We start from the raw sequence: 21650 nt of genomic DNA on the forward strand, positions 1-21650 counted from the left end.
TCTGCATCCCTCTGTATGAGGCTCACTCAGACCCTGAATCCATCTGATCCTGGCCGGGGCCCTCTTGAACAAAGTTCCTCCTTGACTCTTCTGAATTAAAAAAAAAAGAAATGTCCAAACTACTTAGCCTTAGGATCAAACCTTAGGCCCCAAAGAGGAACCTCCAGCCCTTTCTCCAGGATAGGATCCAGCTCACCACTGTGTCAAGCCTTGTGAGAGGTCTGATCACAGCTGTCATTTTAGGACAAGCAGGTCCAGGAACCAGCCCAAGCTGAGGCCATTTTTTCCAGGTTCTGAGCATTTAGAAGAGCTCACGGCTCAAGGGCCAGCTGCCGACTGCCTGGTTGCCAAGGGTCCCTTTTTCCCCCTCCTCTCCCTGGACTCAGAGCCTGCACTGGTTTGGGAGTGAGAGAGGTCTGGCAGGTCCATGCTTTCCTGGGACTGCCACAGAACCTCTTCCTACCCCTCCAACTCCCATGACCAGACCCACACCCATTGAGACAACACTGTTTGTGCTCATATGCCATGACGTGAAGAGGTAGAAAGATGCCCTGTGCAACAGCCCTGGGCAGAGAGAACCCAAAACAAGACTCCAGATCAGGCCCAAGGCACTCCCACCAGGATGCGGAGGCAACAAGAGAGTTAGGCTGAAATCTCCCCGAAGGTCGCAAAGAACACAGTCTGCTCTCTGTGTAGACAGCATGTGGGGTGAACACACGGACCTTCAGATTCAATCCCCCCAAAGTAAAGTTTATATTCTTTGGCACTTAATACTTGGCAAGGGTTAATCATAATGTCAATTAATACAATGATTAAATTAATAAAATACATCTGGATGGGAAAAAAACCCTCAGAGACCAGCTTTGATTCCATGAGCACAAGGTAAAGGACCCAAGAGGGGGAGACAGCAGAAGGAGGGTTAAGGGGACTAATTACCCAGTGATTAAATGTCATTTTCCTTGAGTCAAGTGATTCTCATTTTATTCAAGTGTGCTGGAAACGATGGTGAAGATTTCTTTTTTTTCATTTTGGGGAATTTTTTTTTTTTTTTTTTTTTTTTTTTTTGTCCAACGAATAACTCAATCATCTGCTTTTAAAAGTAGTCTGCAATTTCTAAATTACAGTCTTTAAAATTCAAGCTGACACTGTCAACTCCTGCTGGTTAGGATTTTCTGAATCACCTACAGAAAGACGGCTGCTCCGCCGAGAGCCTGTCTGGGAAACTGGCCTATATATTCTGTGCCCCAAAGCATCTGTTTCCTCAAAGATGTAGCCGGGAGGCTCAGGGTATGAAGCCAGGCACCTGCTCATTTCCTTAGGAGTAAAGCTGATGGTATATGTGGTCTGGCCCTCCATAGGGATATTCGCTCGGGGGCCAGACCAGGCGGGCTTACAGCTTTTGGTAGTGACGGGAGGGCAGGGCACATAGTGGGCTCGTGTGGTGGTCAGGTGGTCCAAGGGCTCGGTGGGAAGTTTCAGCTGCGGGATGGGCTTGACTGGCTTGGTCTGCACGCTGGCCCACTGCTTAAAGTCCTCTTTGGTCGTGGTGGAACTTTCAAAGCGGCCACCCTTCTTGACCGAGAGCACCGGTCGGTAGGACCGAGCTGGGGCACCCTTAGGGTACTTGTAGTGGGCCTGCACTGTCGTCAGAAGGTCCATCTTTTCTTCAGGAGCAACATAGGTGGCAGGAGCTTTGGAGAACATCTGGGGCGTTGGCCAAGCTTGGTACTTATCTCGAAATTCGCTGGTGTTAGAGAACGGCATGTCTAGCACACTAGGCCTGGCTGGAGGTTTCAAGCTCTTGGCTGGCTCCCCCATCAGGCCCCGGTATGACTCGTTGTGAGTGGTAAGGCTTTCAAAGGGGATTTCACAGGGTCTGAACTTCTCCGGCTCATACACATAGCGTTTCTCCATGGGGTGGGCCACGTAGCTCATCTTGTAGTCTGTCAGATCCTCCAGGGGGATGTTACAGAGCTTGAGTGCGGCCGGAGGCTTACAGCTCATGGTGTTCACCAGGCCCTTCATGGAGTAGTCATCCTGGTGTGTGGTTCGGCTATCAAACTTCGTTGACGCTGGCCGGTAGCTGTGTGGCAGACGAAGCAGTTCTCGTCTAGGTTGCTTCCAGGGTAAATAATCAGCTGAAAATAAAGCAGAAGTGGTAATCACTCATAAATCCAGTCACTCAACCTGCATGTATTCCAAGAAGCCCCAAAGCCACAAGCCAATCTCCAGTGAGATGTTCCCTGAGACAAAGAACAGAGCAGATCCCTGCTACCACCTCAACCAAGGGCTTGCTGTTCCAACTCTGTGGTATTTGAGGGCTACTGTGCAGAAGAGACAAATTTATAGGTGTCTCATCATACCCACAATGCTGCATGCAGGGATTTTAGAGGGTCCACAGCCATGGGAGGATACAGGGAATCGATTCCAACAGAGAAGTCCAACCACTGGTTTACCCTGATCCAAGAACAGTTCCACCCCTCTAAGGGGAAGGTGGCCTCTGTGAATCAGCAGAGAGTGACTCTGAAGGTGCATGCAGGGCAGTGAGACAGGGGATTCACAACCCACCACTGCTGGGCCACCAGCCAGACCTACCAGGCCTCCCTGGTCATCCGTGGAGTGACAGCCATTAAGTCCCTATAATCTACACAAATCAAATATGGCACTCCAAGGGAATACGGGCACTGTGTTGGCTAGCCAACTCTGAATCCACAGGGAATTCTCTTGCCTACAACTTGACAAAGAAAACAAAAGCAGCTTCCCAGGAGTCTTTGAGGTATATAGCCAACACCAGTGGAATCCACAGGCACACTTTCTTTAAACAGCTTTACTGAGGTATAATTTGTGTGACATAAAATAAAACGTACCATCCTTCATACACAATTCAATAACTTCTACAGAGCTGTGCAACTATCTATAATCAAAATCTAGTTATACTGAGTCACCTTGCTGTACAGCAGAAATTAACACAACATTGTCAATCAACTATACTTCAATAAAAAAATAAATTTAAAAAATCTATTTGTAAAACATTTCCATCAACCGAAAAAATATCAATCAAGCCCATCTGCGATCTTCACTCCCATCCCTGGGCAACCATTTATCAGTTCTTGGTCTCTATAAATGTGCCTTTTTCTGGACATTGCCTATAAATAGAATTGCACAATAGGTAGTGTTTTGCATTGGCTTCATTCACTAAGCACGTAATGGAGGTTTATCCCTGTCATAGCATATATCAGTTCACTCCTTTTTATTGCTGAATAGTACTAGAGTATATGGATATACCAAATTTTGTTTATCCATTCTTCAGTTGATGGGCATTCGAGTTGTTTTCACCTTTTGGCTATTATGAAAATCTCTGCTCTGAACATTGATAGACAAGTATTTGTGTGGCTATATCTTTTCATTTCTCTTACAAAGATACCAAGAAGCAGAATTGATAGGTTATATGTTAATCTATGTTTAACTTTTCAGGATACTGCAAACTCTTCCAAAGTGGGTGTGCCAGTTTACTTTCCTACCAGCAATGTATGAAGGTTCTCATTTCTCCACATCTTCAACACTTGTTATTGTGATTTGTTTTTTAATTATAGACATTCTGTAGTGGGTGTTTAGTGGTATCTCATCGTATTTTAATTTACATTTCCCTGATGACTAAAAATGTTGAGTATCTCTATATGTGCTTATTAGCCATTCATGTGTCTTTTTTGGTAAAATGTCTACTCAAATCTTTTGCCCATTTTTTAAAACAGTTGTTTGTCTTATTTTTGAGTTATAAGAGTTATTTGCATATTCTAGATACAAGTCCAATAGCAGATATGTGATTTGTAAATATTTTTTCCCGGTCTATCACTTATCATTTCATTTTCTTGCTGGTATCTCTTGAAGCACACAGAGGTTTTGAATTTTCATCAAGTTCAGTTTTTTCCCTATGTCTTAGCCTAAAAGATTTAAAATTTTACCTTTTACATTTAGGTCTCTAACACTTTTTGAGTTAATTTTTTAGTATGGCGTGAAGTAAGGTCCACGCTCACTTTTCTGCATGTGGATATCTAATATGTCAGCATCATTTGTCAAAAAGACAAATTTTCAGCTCTTTTGGTTTGATTTTTACATATAAAATTTAGGATCACTTTGCCAATTTCTGCAAGAACAACAACAACAAGCCTGCGGGAATTTTGATAGGAGTAGCATTAAATCTATAAATAAATTTGGGTGGAACTGTATCTTAGCTGTGTTGAATCTTCCAGCCTATGAACATGGACTCTTGCTACCTGTTTCCATATTATTTCTCTCGGCACTATCTTGTACTTTTCAGCGTACAAGTCTTACATTTATTTTTTTTAACTTATTACAAATATTTTATTCATTTTGAGGCTATAATGAAAACTGTCCCTTAATTTTGTTTTCAGATTTTCAATGCTAATATATATTTTTTCAATGCTAATTTTTATATATTGCTCTTCAACACTGACACACTGATGAATTCATTCTAGTAGGGTTTTTTTTGTGGATTCTTTAGGATTATCTTATCTGAGAATAAAGACAGATTTACTTCTTCCTTTCTAATCTAGATGCATTTATTTATTTGTTTTTCTTGCATTACTGCACTGGCTAGAACCTCAACTACAATGTTGAACAAAAGAGGTGAGAACTGCTATCCTAGCCATGTTCCCAATCTTAAGGGGAAAGCATTCAGTCTTTCCACATTAAGTATGATGTTAGCTGTAGGGGGTTTTGTGGAAGCACTTTATCAGGCTGAGGAAGTTTCCTTCTATTCCTAGTTTCTTGAGAGCTTTTATGGGTATCAGATCTTGTCAAATGCTTTATCTGTGGCTTTCAATCATGTAGGTTTGTCTTTTACCTTATTAATATAGTATATTACATTAATTGATTTACTGATGTTAAACCAACCTTGCATTCCTGGAATAAACCTCACAGTTTTATAATTATTGGTTCTGCAATTGTCTTTTAATTTAGAGAAAAGTATATATTTACCTACATAAGCAGTTTTATCAGTGCTCTTTATTCTTTGCATGGATTTGTGTTAACGTTCAGTATTATTTTCTTTTAGCCTGAAGGACTTCCTTTATTATTTCTTGCAAGGCAAGTCAGTGAGCTACAAATAAACTCAGTCTTTGTTTATCTGGGAATATATTTTCCCATCATTTTTTTAACATCTTTATTGGATTATAATTGCTTTACAATGGTGTGTTAGTGTCTGCTGTATAACAAAGTGAATCAGTTATACATATACATATGTCCCCATACCTCTTCCCTCTTGCGTCTCCCTCCCGCCCTCCCTCTCCCACCCTCCCTCTCCCACCCCTCTAGGTGGTCACAAAGCACTGAGCTGATCTCCCTGTGCTATGCAGCTGCTTCCCACTAGCTAGTTATTTTACATTTGGTAGTATATACGTCCATGCCACTTTCTCACCTCGTTTCCCATCATTTTTGAAGCATAATCTTTAATAGTTATAGAATTCTTGGTTGAGAGGATTTTTTTTCCTTTCAGTACTTTGAGTATGGCACACCACTGTTTCTGATGAGAAGTTAGTTATTGTTGTCATTTCCCCGTATGTGATGAGTTGTTTCTCTTTTGCTCTTTTCCAAATCTTTGGCTTTCAACAGTTTGACTGTTATGTGAATAGGGGTGGATCTCTTTGCATTTCTTCTCTATGGATTGTGCTTCTTGGATGGATGTGCAGATTAATATTTTTCATCAAACTTAACAGTTTTGACAATTAAATACTTTTCTGCCCCTTCTTCTTCTGGGCCTCCCATTATCTGTCTGTTGGTACACTTAATGGTATCTCACAAGTCTCTGAGTTCATTTTTCTCCATTTTTTCTCATTCTTCACATTGGATAATCTCTACTAAGATCTCCATTTTCATGGATTCTTTCTTCTGTCAGCTCAAATCCGCTATTAAGCACCTCTAATGAAGTTTTTTATTTTGATTATTGTCCTTCCAATTGCAGAGTTTTCATTCAATTATTTTTAGGATTTCCCTTTACAGTATTCTCTATTTGACTGGAAATTGTTGTTATATTTCCCTTTATTTCTTTAAACATGGTTTCCTGTTGTTCTTCGAACATATTTATAATAGCTACTTTGAAATATTTGTCTGCTAGGTCTAACATCTGGGCCTCTTCAGAGATAGTTTCTACTAACTGCTTTTTTCCTGGATCACACTTCCCTGTTTCTTTTTATGCCTCATCATTTTTTGTTAAAAACTCAACACTTTGGACAATATGCCTCAGCAACCCTGGATTCTGATCTTCCACCGGGAATAGTTTTTGCTGTTTGTTTAGTGACCTGCCTGCAGTAATTCTATAGAGACTTATCTCCCCTGCAATGTGCGGCCACTGATGTTTTTGCTGAGTTTTTTTCTTTTTAATTGATTTTATTTTTAAGCCTAGGTTCCTAAGAGCCACCCTCTATCAGCATAGTTTAGCAATCAGCCTGTGATTTACCAGAAGTTATACTTAATCACCTTAAGCCACTAAGGCTTTCACCATTTGCTAATAGATCCGTGTGTGGGTTGGAGAATATAGTCAAAGATCAGGCAATTAACAAGTCTTCCCCGGCTTTTATTTTCTGCTGGGCTGTCTCTTGTCTCCTCTGCACATGCACGAGGCATCATATTCAGCCAGGAAAGATGAGTAGATAACTAGACCCTTACTCTGATCTCTTGAGCCTGCACACTGCCTTGCCCATATGCATAGTCTTCCAGACCACCAGGAATATGTATGAGCTTATCAAGGCCTACTCTGTGTCTGTCTCATTCTCTGGATCTCTTTGGGAAATTTCTGACTCTTCTACTGGACTGTTGCTTGCTTCAAGTAGTACTGCAACCTCAGACTAACTGCAGAAGTTGTCTTCCCTGGTTACTTTGCCATTAATATCACAATTTTTTTATGGGAATGCCTGCGTACGTACTTTACTCCAATCAGCCCCCACTGGCAGCAGAGCTGCTGGCTTTCACAGCCCAGCCTGCCCAGGCAGAACCTACCACACAGATGGAACTTGGGGGAGGGGTGATGGAAGCAGCCCCAGGATAAAACACCACACACCCCCACTGTTCATAACAAGGTTTAGTAGTTTTTCCTGAATAAATGGTTCTCAATTTGTTGTATGCCTTTGGTTGATTTCCAGAGTCCTAAAATGATTGGTGTTTTACTATTTTGTTACTTTTTTGGGAAGAGAATTTGTCAGGCTCCTCACTCTACCGCTCTGTAAGGCCTGACATACCCCACCCCCCAGGCACACTCGTAAGCTTATTTTAGGCTAATAATACTACCAACTATTTATTTTAAATTGGCTTTATTTTAATTGAAAATCTAATCTTTCTCCAAGAGCCATTAATGGCTCTATCAGCATCTTGAAAGCATTAGGGGGCCTTAGAGGGAACCATCTCGCTGAATATAAGCCACATGTCTCCCCCTCAGACTTTAAGCCTCACTGAAATGGGGGCATCTACTTGTAGATGCCTACACACTGCCTCAAGGTGCATGGGGGTGGGCAGGACAGGGTTTCCTGGCCCTCTTCTGGGATGGATGAAGTGTTACGAAAACAGGTTCCTAACCTGAAAGTTGCCTCGCGATTTCTGATACCCAGCAATACAGCTGAGACCACATTATTACCTAACCTCCTAACTTCCTCCAGCCAGCATATATTACAAAAAACCTCCACAGGACCCTGAAAACCTCAGAATTCCACATGACAAACTATTCACATGCCTGAAAAGCCACCAGTAAAAGCCCTTCAGGGCCAGTGTCATGTGCATAATTGGCAAGAACCTCTTTAAAAGAGATTCCATTCAATAATGTGTCTTTAAAAAAAAAAAAAAAAAAACTTAGCTAAACCTGAAGCTGAGTATCAACTAATTACACTCTCAGTCTTTCCAATTGCACAGCGTTTTGAAAATGTCAAAATTACAACCAAATGCTACTGGAGCATATATTACTGGTGGTTTTCTGGAGCCCGGTAAAGGTGCTGGCCATGAGAGTAGTAAGAGAAAACTTTGAATATTTTTCCTATGGAACCATAGTAAGCAGAGCATACAGACGTAAGATAGATGCACCCATTGAAACACATATATTTAATGACCTTGGTCTTTGATTTCTTTTTTCCCCTCCTTTGTAAGGAGAATCAATGTATGGCCACAAAACTATGAAGGCTGCTACGAAAAAGACTTATGAAAGCAAATTTCCACAAGAGAAACAAGTCATCAAACGAGTGATAAACCAAGAGATAAGGCAAGGATGTGGACCCTCAAAGATGCATGAGGTTGTGCCGGACCAACCAAAGGGCAGAGTAGATGTCATGGGTCTTCTCTAATCTTCACTCCTGCTCTTGGCCTGCACCCACAGAGTAACAGACCTGATGGGGATTTGTGCAAATCTAATGCCAAAAGGTGTCACCTGGAGTCCTTGTAAACGGTGATCCAGAACCCTTCGTTCATTTATTCCCTCGCTAAACACGTCTTTGTTGCTGCGTCTCCTGTGCTAAAAACTGTAAGTGCGTGTTTGGCATTCAAGACCAAATTTTGGAAGCCACTATACCACAGAGGAGTAATGGAAGAAATAAACCACTGAGATTATATGAAATGGCAAGTATTATTCAAAAAACTAGTAAGACACATAGGTTGCAAACTGACACCTATAGGTGAATTCTAATGACAAATACGTTCTCTTTGACTACAAACTAATTTGTCTCTTTTTAAACCTGAATTTCAGAGGAGAACTATGAAATCCACCCTCAAGTACATATGCAGCCAGAATAAAGCCAAAGGGTCGGGACTTCCCTGGTGGTACTGTGGTTAAGAATCTGCCTGCCAATGCAGGGGACACAGGTTCGATCCCTGGTCAGGGAAGATCCCACATGCCACAGAGCAACTAAGCCTGTGTGCCACAACTACTGAGCCTGTGCTCTAGAGCCAGCAAGCCACAACTACTGGAGCCTGTGCACCACAACTACTGAAGCCCACACACCTAGAGCCCGTGTCCCACGACAAGAGAAGCCACCGCAATGAGAAGCCCACACACTGCAACGAAGAGCAGCCCGCACTCACCGCAACTAGAGAAAGCCCATGTGCAGCAACAAAGACCCAACAGCCAAAAATTTAAATGAAAAAAAAAGAATCCGCCTGCCAATGAAGGGGACACGAGTTCAATCCCTGGGCCAGGAAGATCCCACATGCTGCAGAACAACTAAGCCCATGCACCACAACTACTGAGCCTGCGTGCCACAACTACTGAGCCCACATGCTGCAACTACTGAAGCTCGTGTGCCTAGAGCCTGTGCTCCACCACAAGAGAAACCACCGTGATGAGAATCCCGTGCACCCCAGCGAAGAGTAGCCCCCACTCACCGCAACTAGAGAAAGCCCACGCACAGCAACGAAGACCCAACACAGACAAAAGTAAACTAAAAAAAAAAAAAAAAAAAACAAAGGGTCTAAGCCTGCCTGGTTCAGAAGAGTCCTGTTGCTACTCCACTGGTATACATTCATTAAATATGTGTAAGTAGATAGCAGTTAACAGGTGCCAGAAGTTTAAGAAAAATAAAAGAGAAGAAAATAAGGTTTTCTCAGTCTTAACTTTCTCAGTAGGGAAAAGTCAGCCACGATTCAGTTTTAGCAGCGGAATACTGTTCTCTGGTTTGCAGAGGGCAATTTGAGATGTAACTGTTTGGAGAAGGGGAGGAATATGGGAGAGCTGGAGGTAGGAGAGATTAAAACTTAAGTATTAGATTGTTTTGGGTTTTTTTTTTCTGTGTGTTGATTTTGAGAGGTGAGTATTTTGTGGGAGGAAGTGGGGGGACTTTCCTTAAAATAACACCACTAGGCTACTCCATCCTTGCCAACCCCCAAGGAAAGCAAGGAGCATTTCTCACCCCTAGACCTCTCCCTGCATGTAGGGCAAGGCGGGGAAGGAAAACTGAGCTGAGCAGGCAGTTGTTCTGAAGAATCTCTAACTATTCCAAGATGTGTAAATCCAGGCAGCCCACAGGGAGGATGTGGAAAGTAGAAGATGTAGTTGGATGAGCCCGACCAAGTCCCTGCCCCTCCCCCAGTGAAGGAAGTGCTCACTCCAGCTTTGTTTTTTCCTGGTTCTCAGCGTCCATTTTTGGCCCTCCTGTAAACACTGATTGAAAGGGGAGACAAATGAGCCCTGCAGAGGCCTGGGTGCCATCCCACCACATGCCTGGTTGTGTTGACCCCTTGGTAAAACATTTGCTATGGTGCCTGCTTTGTTGAGGGTAACAGGCAAAGAAAAAGATCCCTGCCCTCCAGGAGCTTGCAGTCTAGCCAAGGAGACAATGTTAAACAAAATTACAAAATGAATTACAAAACAAGCGAGTACAAGACACTCTTAGAGCACCTAACAGGGTGTGTTTGGTCTGGCATGAGGGAAGGTCTGGGACTCCCTCTGAAGGTGTGATCCTTCCGCCACTCGCTGAAGGATGATGCTGGACAGGAGACAGGAGGACAGCTCTCTAAAGAGGGAAGAGCAGTGCAAAATGCCCTGAGACAGAAAAGAAACAGAGCAAAGGAACGGAAAGAAGTTCCTGTGGTCGGAGCAGAGGGGCTCAGGAAGAAGGAACCAAATCTGCAAGGAAGCAGAGGAGTTGGTAAAGGTGTGGGATTTTATCCTAAGAACCATAATAATTACTTAAGGAGTTTTAGGCAGAGGTCATGTGAGATTGCCATCTGCAAAAGCCCTCTCTGCTTCCATTCTGTGGATAATGGAGATGAGCTGACAAGGTCGGAGCGATGCTCAGGCACATGTCCAGGTGCAGACATGGAGAAGACAGGGTTCGGTTGCTGCTAGGAGGAAGCAACCACAGGACAGAAGACAGAGGGAGTAAGAGACAGGCTGCAGAGAAATAATGTGGAATAGGCTGTATGATGACAGGCACAGGCGGGGCTGATGCTGAGAAGGAAGGCTGAGGCATCAGTGGGCTGGAGATCCCAGTGAGGCCAAGGACTGTCAAGGTGGGTGTAAATAGGGCAGCAAGCCAGAAGGACCCGATGATGGAGGGCACGAAGGTGGAGCCATGCAGGGGTATGACGATATCCAGAATGTGGCTTGGCAGAAGGCGGCTACAGAAGAGTGGAAGAGGACGACACTGAAGGTAAGAAAGTAAAAGGACACACACACAAAAAAAAAAAAAAAAAGAAAAAGTAAAAGCAGAGAAGCTCAGCCACATGCAGAATCTTCAAGAATAATAGATTTAGAGCTCCTGGAAGGGCTTCAGGAAGATTCCTACAACCCCGCAAGCCTCCCCACCTCCCCTCGGCTACGTGTTTGGCATGGCTAAGTAAAACCCGTTATCATCACAATCACGTAGACACCCACAGACATGTGACAGGAACAGTTTAGCACATACTTTCAAGGCAGCCACGTGCATCGTAAGCAGCAAAGTCAATGGTCACAACGCGGGCCTCCATCCCCATGGTCTCAGCCCTGTGGCTCGTGCTCCACGCTGCCTGCGCTACCACACCCGCCACTCCACACCCTGTCTCTCCTACTAGACTGTAAAGTCAGGGGCAGGTCGTTATGCTTCCTTCACAGTTCCCAATACCATGCCTGGGATGCAGGAGGTGCTCAATGAGGAATGCAATCGTCCCATTAAAATGAAGTTCAAACCTGGCAAAACTCATTTATGAAGTTAAAAGTCAGCATAATGGTTCTATCCTGGGTGGAAATGGTAACTGGAAGGGAGTATCAATGCCATAGGTCTTGATCTGCATCCTGTTTCCAGGTGTATTTACTCAAAATTCACTGGTCTGTATCATTATGTATTTGTGCATTTTTTCTGTATGTTACGTTTTCATAATTTTTTTAATGAACCAATCCATCAGTCAGTGATGGAACTCAACTAAACTTAAACTTGAAATGCTTCCCTCATATAGGATGGGAACGGCAAGCTGAGGCAGGGGTTGGCAGATATTTTCTGTAAGTGGCCAGATATTAAATGTGTTAGCCCTCGCATGCCATACGGTCTCTGTCTCAGCCCCTCAGCTTTGCTGCTGTAGCACAAACGTAGCCATAGATAGCAGAGAAACCAGATGGGTGTGGCTGTGTTCCAGCAAAACATAGCCATGATACTGAACTTTGAATTTCACTTACTATTCACATGTTCTAAAGTAATAGTCTTTTTCTCATTTATTTTTAAGCATTCAAAAATGTAAAAAGCTTTCTTAGCTCTCTAGCTGTACAGAAACAGGCTGCAGGCCAGATTTGGCCACAAAAAGTACTCTGCCCAGCACTATTTGCAATAGCCAGGACATGGAAGCAACCTAAGTGCCCATCGACAGATGAATGGATCAAGAAGATGTGGCACATATATACAATGGAATATTACTCAGCCATAAAAAGAAAGGAAACTGAGTTATTTGTAGTGAGGTGGATGGACCTAGAGTCTGTCATACAGAGTGAAGTAAGTCAGAAAGAGAAAAACAAACACCATATGCTAACATAGGTATATGGAAACTAAAAAAAAAAAAAAAAGACGGTTCTGAAGAACCTAGGGGCAGGACAGGAATAAAGATGCAGACGAAGAGGATGGACTTGAGGACACGTCCTCAAGTATTTTACACTACCAAATGTAAAATAGGTAGCTAGTGGGAAGCAGCCGCATAGCACAGGGAGATCAGCTCGGTGCTTTGCGACCACCTAGAGGGGTGGGAGAGGGAGGGTGGGAGGGAGACGCAAGAGGGAAGAGATATGGGGACATATGTATATGTATAGCTGATTCATTTTGTTATAAAGTAGAAATTAACACACCATTGTAAAGCAATTATACTCCAATAAAGATGTTTTAAAAAAACAAAAAGTACTCTGCCCAACCTCCGCGCTGAGGGGGTGTGTGTATAAAACCCACTCCCCAGCCTAAACCCACTCCCCAGCCAGCGCTCAGGCTCAGCCCATCCTTCCCCCAACCTGTGCCTCAGGCACTCTCCCACCTTTATAAGTAGGCAGACACTCCATCTTGTCCCCGCATGGGTATTTACTGTCCCGAGGTCTGATGGGGTCCACTCGACTGACAGGGTATGGGTTGTAATCTTGTTTATACGTCGTGAGCAGATCCATATTCTCTTCACTTGGGACAAACGGGTCGGGCTGGTGGATCTTCACCGGTAACACTCTGTGAGGCCCAAAATCTCTCCTGTAAGGAAAATAAGCACACACCTTGGGGGCCCTTGCCTTGGAATAAGGCTCATGGTTTCCATTCAACCCAGTTCTACAAATGCTTGCTGAGAAGTCATCCTCTCCTCTTTCCCTTAGCACTCTTCTTCCTGTTTCCCACTTTTGAGAGAGATACCGCCATTCACTCCTCTCTCAAGTCAGACGCCTTCACGGTCCAGTCATTCCCCAAGTGTGCTCGCCTCACAGCTCCTCGGTGTGTCTCTCCCCTTCAGTTCAGACCCTGACCATTTCTCATGTGGGTCATGTGATAACCCTTCCCCCCCGGGCTTCCTGCATCATTCCCGCCATTGCTACTTCCATCCTCACAGCGCGGTCAAAATCAACTCTCTAAAACCCAAATCACACCTTTCACTCCTCAGCTTAAAAATCTTCCAGATAAAACCCAACTTTCCAGCATAGTATGCAAGCCTTCCTGGACCTGCCTCGGCCTCCTCCCCAGCCACAGCTGCCCCCTCTCTCTCCCACTCCCCACGCACATTCTACCTCAGCCACCCTGGACCACTGGGAAGGTCTCCCCTGTGCCTGCTCTCTCCACCTCCCTCCCCCAACCTGTTCACTGTGGAGCTAACTTCTGTTTTTCAGGTCCCACCACCTCCTTCTCTGTGCTCCCAAGAGCTCCTGCTGAGATTTATCTCCTGCCTCTATTTGATCTCACAGAAAACCCAGTAGAAAAGGCCAATAAATGGAGGCAGTGAACCTTTCACTTCTCAGCTCTCTGGCATCAGCACCCCCATTATTTCAGGCTATATGAAAACAATGGGATAGGAAAAGCAAGACACCCTTTACTGAAGAGTTTAGGAAGCGCTCTCTTCCCAAAGCATCCCACAGTTCTAAAAAGGCCAAGATGCTACTGCAACACCACCACGAAGCACCCTGCAGCACCAGGGCTCAGCTTGGGCACCCACTGCCTACCGGGGCAGTCTCAGCCTCCCACTGCCCAGGGCAAACTCTCTTGAGCAAACATTTCCCCCCATCCTCCGAGAACTTCTGCTTTACACAATGGCCTGTTTTTGCCTGAAACCCATTTATCCAACTGGACAAGAGGAAGGTAGGTTTTCCCTGATGGTGCTTGCTAAAACAACCTCACCAAGGGAAGGGGAAGGCTTCCGGACAGGAAGACATCAGGCCCAAACACCAATAAAACCTACTTCCTGGCCAAAATGTGGAGCAGCATTACTGAGCCATGCTTGACTAGCAGAGGTAACACGCTCCACTGTAACCTGTCTTGCATGAATTATACACATGGTTGTCGATAAACCCAAACCGGGGCCTGAAAATGTTTGTTGGGATGGGAGGAGGGAGTTAGGAAGCCGGAGAATTAGTCTCTCTGGGGCTCAAAGGGGGAAATAGGAGATGCTTCAGTTGAACTCCCTGTAATGCCCTCTGGGTAGGTTTAAAAATACATCTCAGCAGCAGTTACTGGACCTGCAGCCTGGGCTGCCTTCTCGGGGGCCCCGTGTTGGCAAACAGCAAGAGGAAGCCCAGTGACCCGAGGCGACTGGAAGCTGACTGTGTAAGTCGGGGTTGATGGAGGGAATGGGCTAAACAAGAACCCAAGAATCAACTCCATGCTCCTACTCTCCTTAGTGTGCAAGCACCTCACGCCGGTGTCTGTTCGGTGCTAAACCAACTGCAGCAGGACTAGAGGCGTCAGGCCCTAGGCTTCCGAGAGAAATGGAAATGCCCAGAAAACCCTGGCTGAAAACTAGCTAACTGCAAAGTGGCTTTGGTCAGAAACTCTCTGTTCTCAGGGAAGGGCTCCAAAGGGGTGGAGTGGGGTTGAAAGCAGCCTGAGACCACACAGCTCCATACAAACTTGTCTTCACTGACGGCTACCCAAGGGTTCAGCCCTCTTTGCTTCCAACAAAGGAGATACCAGGGGATACCAGGGGCAGGCACTGAGAAACAAAGCTGAATGCCCAAGCTGCCCCGTGGAGCCCTCCGAAGCCCAGAGCAGCCAGGAGCGCTTTCCTGTCATCGCCCTGTCGCACCCTGGAACCCTGCACACAGGCCACAACATTCTCTTCTGCTGTTACTTCTACTGAGGGAACCAACTTCCCCTCAGAGATACTGCAAGAACCTTCCTACAAGGCCTGCCAAGCTCTCTGGCAACTAAAATGTGCTTAATGCCCCCATTTCCTGCTGCTACAAGAAAAGAACAGATAAATGCCCACAACCAAACTCACCAATTCATGGACTTTCCTGAAGCTGGTTTCTCAAAAGCAAAATGTGATGCAGCAAAGTCCTTACTGACCATGTTCAGGGAATGAAATTGTTAACTGAATCTCCTCTTCCGACAAAAAATTTAAGTTATTGTAATGAAAGTACATTTATGGGTTGAATTTACGGAGGTAGTGATCTACCTCTGAAGAGAGGAAAGAAGTTTAAAGTTTAATTCATTTCTCTTCCACCCAAAATTATTTACTGTGGCTTAAGGGTGAATTTAATCAGAATTTATGTGTTTTCTCATTATGTTTTCATGTTCAGAACATTCACTGAAACCTATCATTAACCACAACATAACTGCAGGTCCCCAACCTCACATAATCTTACAGCCTTTAAGCTCACGTAAAAGAAAAATATTTTATCCTTCCCAGAAACTGCTCAATTTTAGTAGCTTTCTTTTTGTTTAAGAACACTCCCTTCTCTTCCTGTGGTACATTTCCTAGTCCCTGTGCCCATTCTGACTATGAACCAAGAAAAAAATTGGTCAAAGATGTTAATAAGTTTCTTTTAGGTGCATAGCCATGAAAGTTATCTAGTATGGAAAGCCCCGAGTTAAACTCTGAGTTAAGTAAAGGTTAAAGAGAACTTGCTGGGAAGCCATAACAATTTGACTTCCCATCATTAGGCAAAATTAAAGAAAGGCATTTGACAAGAGTCTGGCAAAAGGAAAGAAACTGTAACGTAACAGCTAACTAGGGTCATGAGCCTGGAAGAGGGAAAAGGATATTTTCATCATGATAAAGAGGATACGCAATACGTTTTTAAATTTATTTTTAATGTTTATCTATGCAAACTTCAGAATTTGTGAGTATGCCCAGAGAGTTCATCATATTAAATGGAATCCATTTTAAGAAGAGCTCCTGGTTGGAAATTAACCCATGCACTTATGATCAATTAATCTACAACAAAGGAGGCCAGGATATACAATAAAGGAAAGACAGTCTCTTCAATAACTGGTGCTGGGAAAACTGGACAGCTACATGTAAAAGAATGAAGTTAGAACATTCTCTAATACCATATACAAAAATAAACTCAAAATGGATTAAAGACCTAAATGTAAGACCAGAAACCATAAAACTCTTAGAAGAAAACACAGGCAGAATACTCTTTGATATAAATCGTAGCAATATTTTTTTTGGATCTGTCTCGTAAAGCAAAGGAAATAAAAACAAAAATAAACACATGAGACCTAATTAAACTTAAAAGCTTTTACACAGCAAAGGAAACCACCAACAAAACAAAAAGATAACCTATGAAATGGGAGAAGATATTTGCAAATGACATGAGCAGTAAGGGGGGTTAATATCCAACATATATAAACAGCTCATATAACATCAAAAAAACCCCAAAAAGCCTGATTTAAAAATGGGCAGGGGCTTCCCTGGTGGTGCAGTGTTTGAGAGTCCGCCTGCCGATGCAGGGGACACGGGCTCGTGCCCCAGTCTGGGAAGATGCCGCGGAGCATCTGGGCCCTTGAGCCATGGCCGCTGAGCCTGCACGTCCAGAGCCTGTGCTCCACAACAGGAGAGGCCACAACAGTGAGAGGCCCGCATACCAAAAAAAAAAAAAAAAAAAAAAAGGGCAGAAGATCTGAATAGACATTTTTCCAAAGAAGACATGCAGATGGCCAACAGGCACACAAAGAGATGCTCAAAACCGCTAATGACCAGGGAAATGCAAATCAAAACCACAGTGAAATATCACATCACACCTGTCAGAACGACTATCATCAAAAAGAACACAAGTAACAAATGTCGGAGAGGATGTGGAAAAAAGGGAACCCTTGTACACTGTTGGTGAGAATGTAAATTGGTGCAGCCACTGTAGAAAACAGTATGTAGGTTTCTCAAAAAACTAAAAATAGAGCTACCATATGACCTAGCAATTCCACTCCTGGGTATATATTTGAAAGAAATAAAGACACGAATTCGAAAAGATACATGCACATCAATGTTCACAGCAGCAGTATTTACAATTGCCAATATATGGAAGCAACTTAAGTATCCATTAACAGATGAATGGATAAAGAAGATGTGATGTGTATGTGTGTATATATATATATATATATACACAATGGACTACTACCCAGACATAAAAAAGAATAAAATTTTTTCATTTTCAACAACATGGATGGATTTGGAGGCTATTATTCTAAGTAAATAAGACAGAGAAAGACAAATACTGTATGATGTCACTTACATGTGGAAGTGGAATCCAAAAATTACAGCAAACTAGTGAATACGACAGAAAAGCAGCAGACTCACAGATATAGAGAACAAACCATCAGTTACCAGTGGGGAGAGGGAAAGAGAGAGGGGCAATACACCGGTAGGGGATTAAGAGGTATAAACTATCAATATTATGCATAAAAAGCTACAAGGATATACAGTAGAAACTCACACAACATTGTAAAACAACTATACTCCAAAAAAAAATTTTTAAGCTACAAGTATATATTGTATAATACAGGGAATACAGCCAATATTTTACAATGACTATAAATGGAGTATAATATTTAAAAATTGTGAATCACTATATTGTACACCTGTAACCTATACAATATTGTACATCAAGTATACTTCAATTAAAAAAAAAAAGAGTTCCTCCTCTTGGCCCAAAGCCAATCCCTTCACCCCTGCCCTAAATCTCCCCAACCTCTTTCTCAAGGACCCCTTCTGTGGAGCCCGTCAGTGGTTTCACCTTTTCCTCCTACTGGCTGCTTTCTGTCAGTTTTGGGCGGGGGGGTGGGGGGGGGGGTTGTTTGTTTTTTGGCCAAGCCATGCAGCTTGTGGGATCTTAGTTCCCTGCCCAGGGAATGAACCCAGGCCCTTGGTAGTAAAAGTGCAGGAATCCCCTCTATCAGTATTTAAACATGCTGCAGTCTTTCCCACTTTTAAAGGAAAACAATAAACAACAACAACCCTCACTGGAGTTCAGTCTCCTCCAGTTCTCTCCCCTCCACTTCTCTCTGCTAGAAAGGGCTGTCTACAGATACAGGCTTGCCTTCCTCACCCCTTACTCATGCGCCATCTATCAAATCTCATTCTACTCACTCCTTGCTTCAGCCAAGGCCTCCAAAGTACCACCTTATTTCCAAATCCAGTCACTGGTCGCCAGGTTTTTACCATTATGCACATCTTCATGGTGTCCATCCTCTCACTCATTTTCGTAATACTTTCTCCCTTGACTTCTGCGATACTCCTCCTTGTCATTTGTCCTCTCAATCTCTTCTATGGGGTTTTGCTCTTTGTCTTTCCATTAATTTCATTTCACTACTTCCACATGTAATTCTGAAACTCCCGGGGTACAGGAACCCTCCAAGGAAACCATCATGTCATTGCAGGCAGGTTGGGCAGGCCATTCCAGCACACTGAGAAAGATCCCTAGGCTGATTCACAGGGCTTGATTCGTGCCGCTTATCCTGGTAAGGACACACTGAGCCCTCCTAATCTTCTCTGTGATAGATGGATTCCAAGAATACGCCTCCAGTATGGACATCCCTCAGTATCCAGTATCTGTGGAGGACTGCTTCCAGGACTCCCCATAGATACCAAAATCTCTGGATACTCAAGTCCCTTACCTAAAATGGTGTAGTATTTGCAGATACCCTGTGCACATCCTGTTGTATACTTTAAATCATCTCTAGATTACTTACAATACCCAGTGCAATGTAAATGTTATGTAAATAGCTGCTAGTGCATGGAAAATTCAACTTGAGCCTTGGGGAACTTTCTGGAATTTTCAAAAATATTCTCAATGCACAGATGTGGAACCCACAGATATGGAGGGATGACTGTACCTGTCTATTCCTCTACTCTCATCTCCTCAAACCCCACTAAAGCTGAGGATAAAATCTGTCATTGCTTCATATAAACTCTGGACAAAATATGAAAACAACTACCTGTGAGCACTAAAGAGCAACAAAGATAGGCAAATTCTGGAGCCGAACCAACAGGTGGAAGAAGGGAATGGTACTGGGTGAGTCTCTGTGTTAAGCTTCCTTTTTTTTTTTTCAGTGCTCCCAGTCTGAAGGCAGGCTCCAGTCTGTGCCAGGCAAGGCAGCTAAAATGTGAATAGAAAACCTTCCATCCTTCTTGACTGAAGAACCAGAGGATGAAGTTTGAGACAACCACAGATGCTGGAAAGTGAGGGAGGAATCCTGAAAAGGAGAGGCCAGAGACAGGAAGGCTCAAATTCTGTTTATAAACTGGGCCCAAATCTCTGGTTGACCTCACTTGCATGGGACAGACTTCAAACAATTGTGCGAAAGATAAAGAACTGAACTGAGATTAGAATTGCACCCAAAACACCAAGTTTCCATTTTGAGTCCAATCAACTTACTATATGCTTTAAAAAAACACACTCTACAGAGGAATGTAAAAAAAATCCAGACTCTACATGCACCCCAATGTTCACTGCAGCACTATTTACAATAGCCAGGACATGGAAGCAACCTAAATGTCCAACAACAGAGGAATGGATGAAGAAGATGTGGTACATATATACAATGGAATATTACTCAGCCATAAAAATGAAATAATGCCATCTGCAGCAACATGGACTTAGGAAATTGTTATAGTGAAGAAAGTCAGAGAGAAAGACAAATATCATATGATATTGCTTAAATGTGGAATCTAAAAAACAGTGGTACAAATGAACTTATTTATAGAACAGAAATAGAGTCACAGACATAGAAAACAATCTATGGTTACCAAGGGGGAACGGGAGGAAGGATACATTGGGAGATTGGGGTTGACATATACACACTACCATATATAAAACAGATAACTAATAAGGACCTACTTTATAGCACTGGGAACTCTATTCAATACTCTGTAATGCCCTCTACAGTAAAAGAATCTAAAAAAGAGTGGATATATGTATAACTGATTCACTTTGCTGCACAGCAGAAACTAACACAACATTGTAAACCAACTATACTCCAATAAAAAAATTTTTTTTTAAATCCAGAGTCTCCACAACATAACAATAACAATGCACAGGGCAGGAGGGACTCTGAAGGGTTGGGCAAGAGGCCTCTGCATTTGGCACCCTATGAGCAAGTGAAACTAGATAATGCACAAAGGAAAAGAAAAAAAAGGTTCTGCTGTTTGCCTTCTGCCACAAGAGTAGCATGTCCCCAAAAGGAGCTTCTCTTTGACTCTGGTACCCCAGAATAAGAAGACCTGTGGAACAGAGTAGCCAACATGTGGCAACTGCCATGCAAGACTTAACAACAAAAACACAGTCTGGGGGGACCTTCAAGATGGCGGAGGACTAACACGTGGAGCTCACCTTCCTCCCCACAAATACATCAAAAATACATCTAGGTGTGAAACAACTCCTACAGAACACCTACTGAATGCTGGCAGAAGACCTCAGACCTCCCAAAAGGCAAGAAACCCCCCCCCCATGAACCTGGGTAGGGCAAAAGAAAAAAGAATAAACAGACAAAAGAATAGGGACGGAACCTGCACCAGTGGGAAGGAGCTGTGAAGGAGGAAAGGTTTCCACACACCAGGAAGGCCCTTCGCGGGCACAGACTGCGGGTGGCGGAGGGGGGGAAGCTTCGGAGCCGCGGAGGAGAGCACAGCAACAGGGGTGCGGAGGGCAAAGCGGAGAGATTCCCGCACAGAGGATCAGTGCCGACCGGCACTCACCAGCCCGAGAGACTTGTCTGCTGACCCGTCGGGGCGGGCAGGGGCTAGGAGCTGAGGCTCGGGCTTCGGTCGGAGCACAGGGAGAGGACTGGGGTTGGCTGCATGAAGACATGTGTGAAGGGGGCTAGTGCACCACGGCTAGCCGGGAGGGAGTCCGGATAAAAGTCTGGACCTGCCTGTTTTGAAGTGCGCAAGGAGAGGGGATTCCTTCCCCGTGTGCCCACAGAAGGCAGAGCACCGCCTAAGCGAGCTCCGGAGATGGTCGTGAGCCACGGCTATCAGCTCAGACCCCAGAGACGGGCATGAAATGCTAACGCTGTTGCTGCTGTGCAGCCCGCCACTGCCAGGGTCCCGGGATCCAGGGACAACTTCCCCATGAGAACACACAGTGCGCCTCAGGTTGCTGCAACGTCACGCCGGCCTCTGCTGCCGCAGTCTCACCCTGCATTCTGTACCCCTCCCTCCCCCCAGCCTGAGACAGCAAGAGAGCCCTAATCAGCTGCTGCTTTAACCCCCTCCTGTCTGGGCGGGGAACAGATGCCTGA

At 44.0% G+C, this 21650-nt stretch overlaps 1 protein-coding gene across 1 annotated transcript in view; it reads right to left on the reverse strand.

Annotated features, from left to right (window-relative positions):
• Positions 1 to 1043: 1043 nt before the first annotated feature.
• SAXO1 (stabilizer of axonemal microtubules 1) overlaps positions 1044 to 21650 on the reverse strand; it is a gene marked incomplete at its 5' end in the record, with an annotated part of 112626 nt that continues 92019 nt past the window's right edge. The window contains 2 exons of the mRNA XM_032633883.1: positions 1044 to 2138; positions 12976 to 13178. Coding sequence (XP_032489774.1) covers positions 1135 to 2138; positions 12976 to 13178 — 1207 coding nt within the window. The remainder of the gene's footprint in view (positions 2139 to 12975; positions 13179 to 21650) is intronic.

Source organism: Phocoena sinus, chromosome 6 (genome assembly GCF_008692025.1).
Source record: "Phocoena sinus isolate mPhoSin1 chromosome 6, mPhoSin1.pri, whole genome shotgun sequence".
Taxonomy (NCBI): Eukaryota; Metazoa; Chordata; class Mammalia; order Artiodactyla; family Phocoenidae; genus Phocoena; species Phocoena sinus.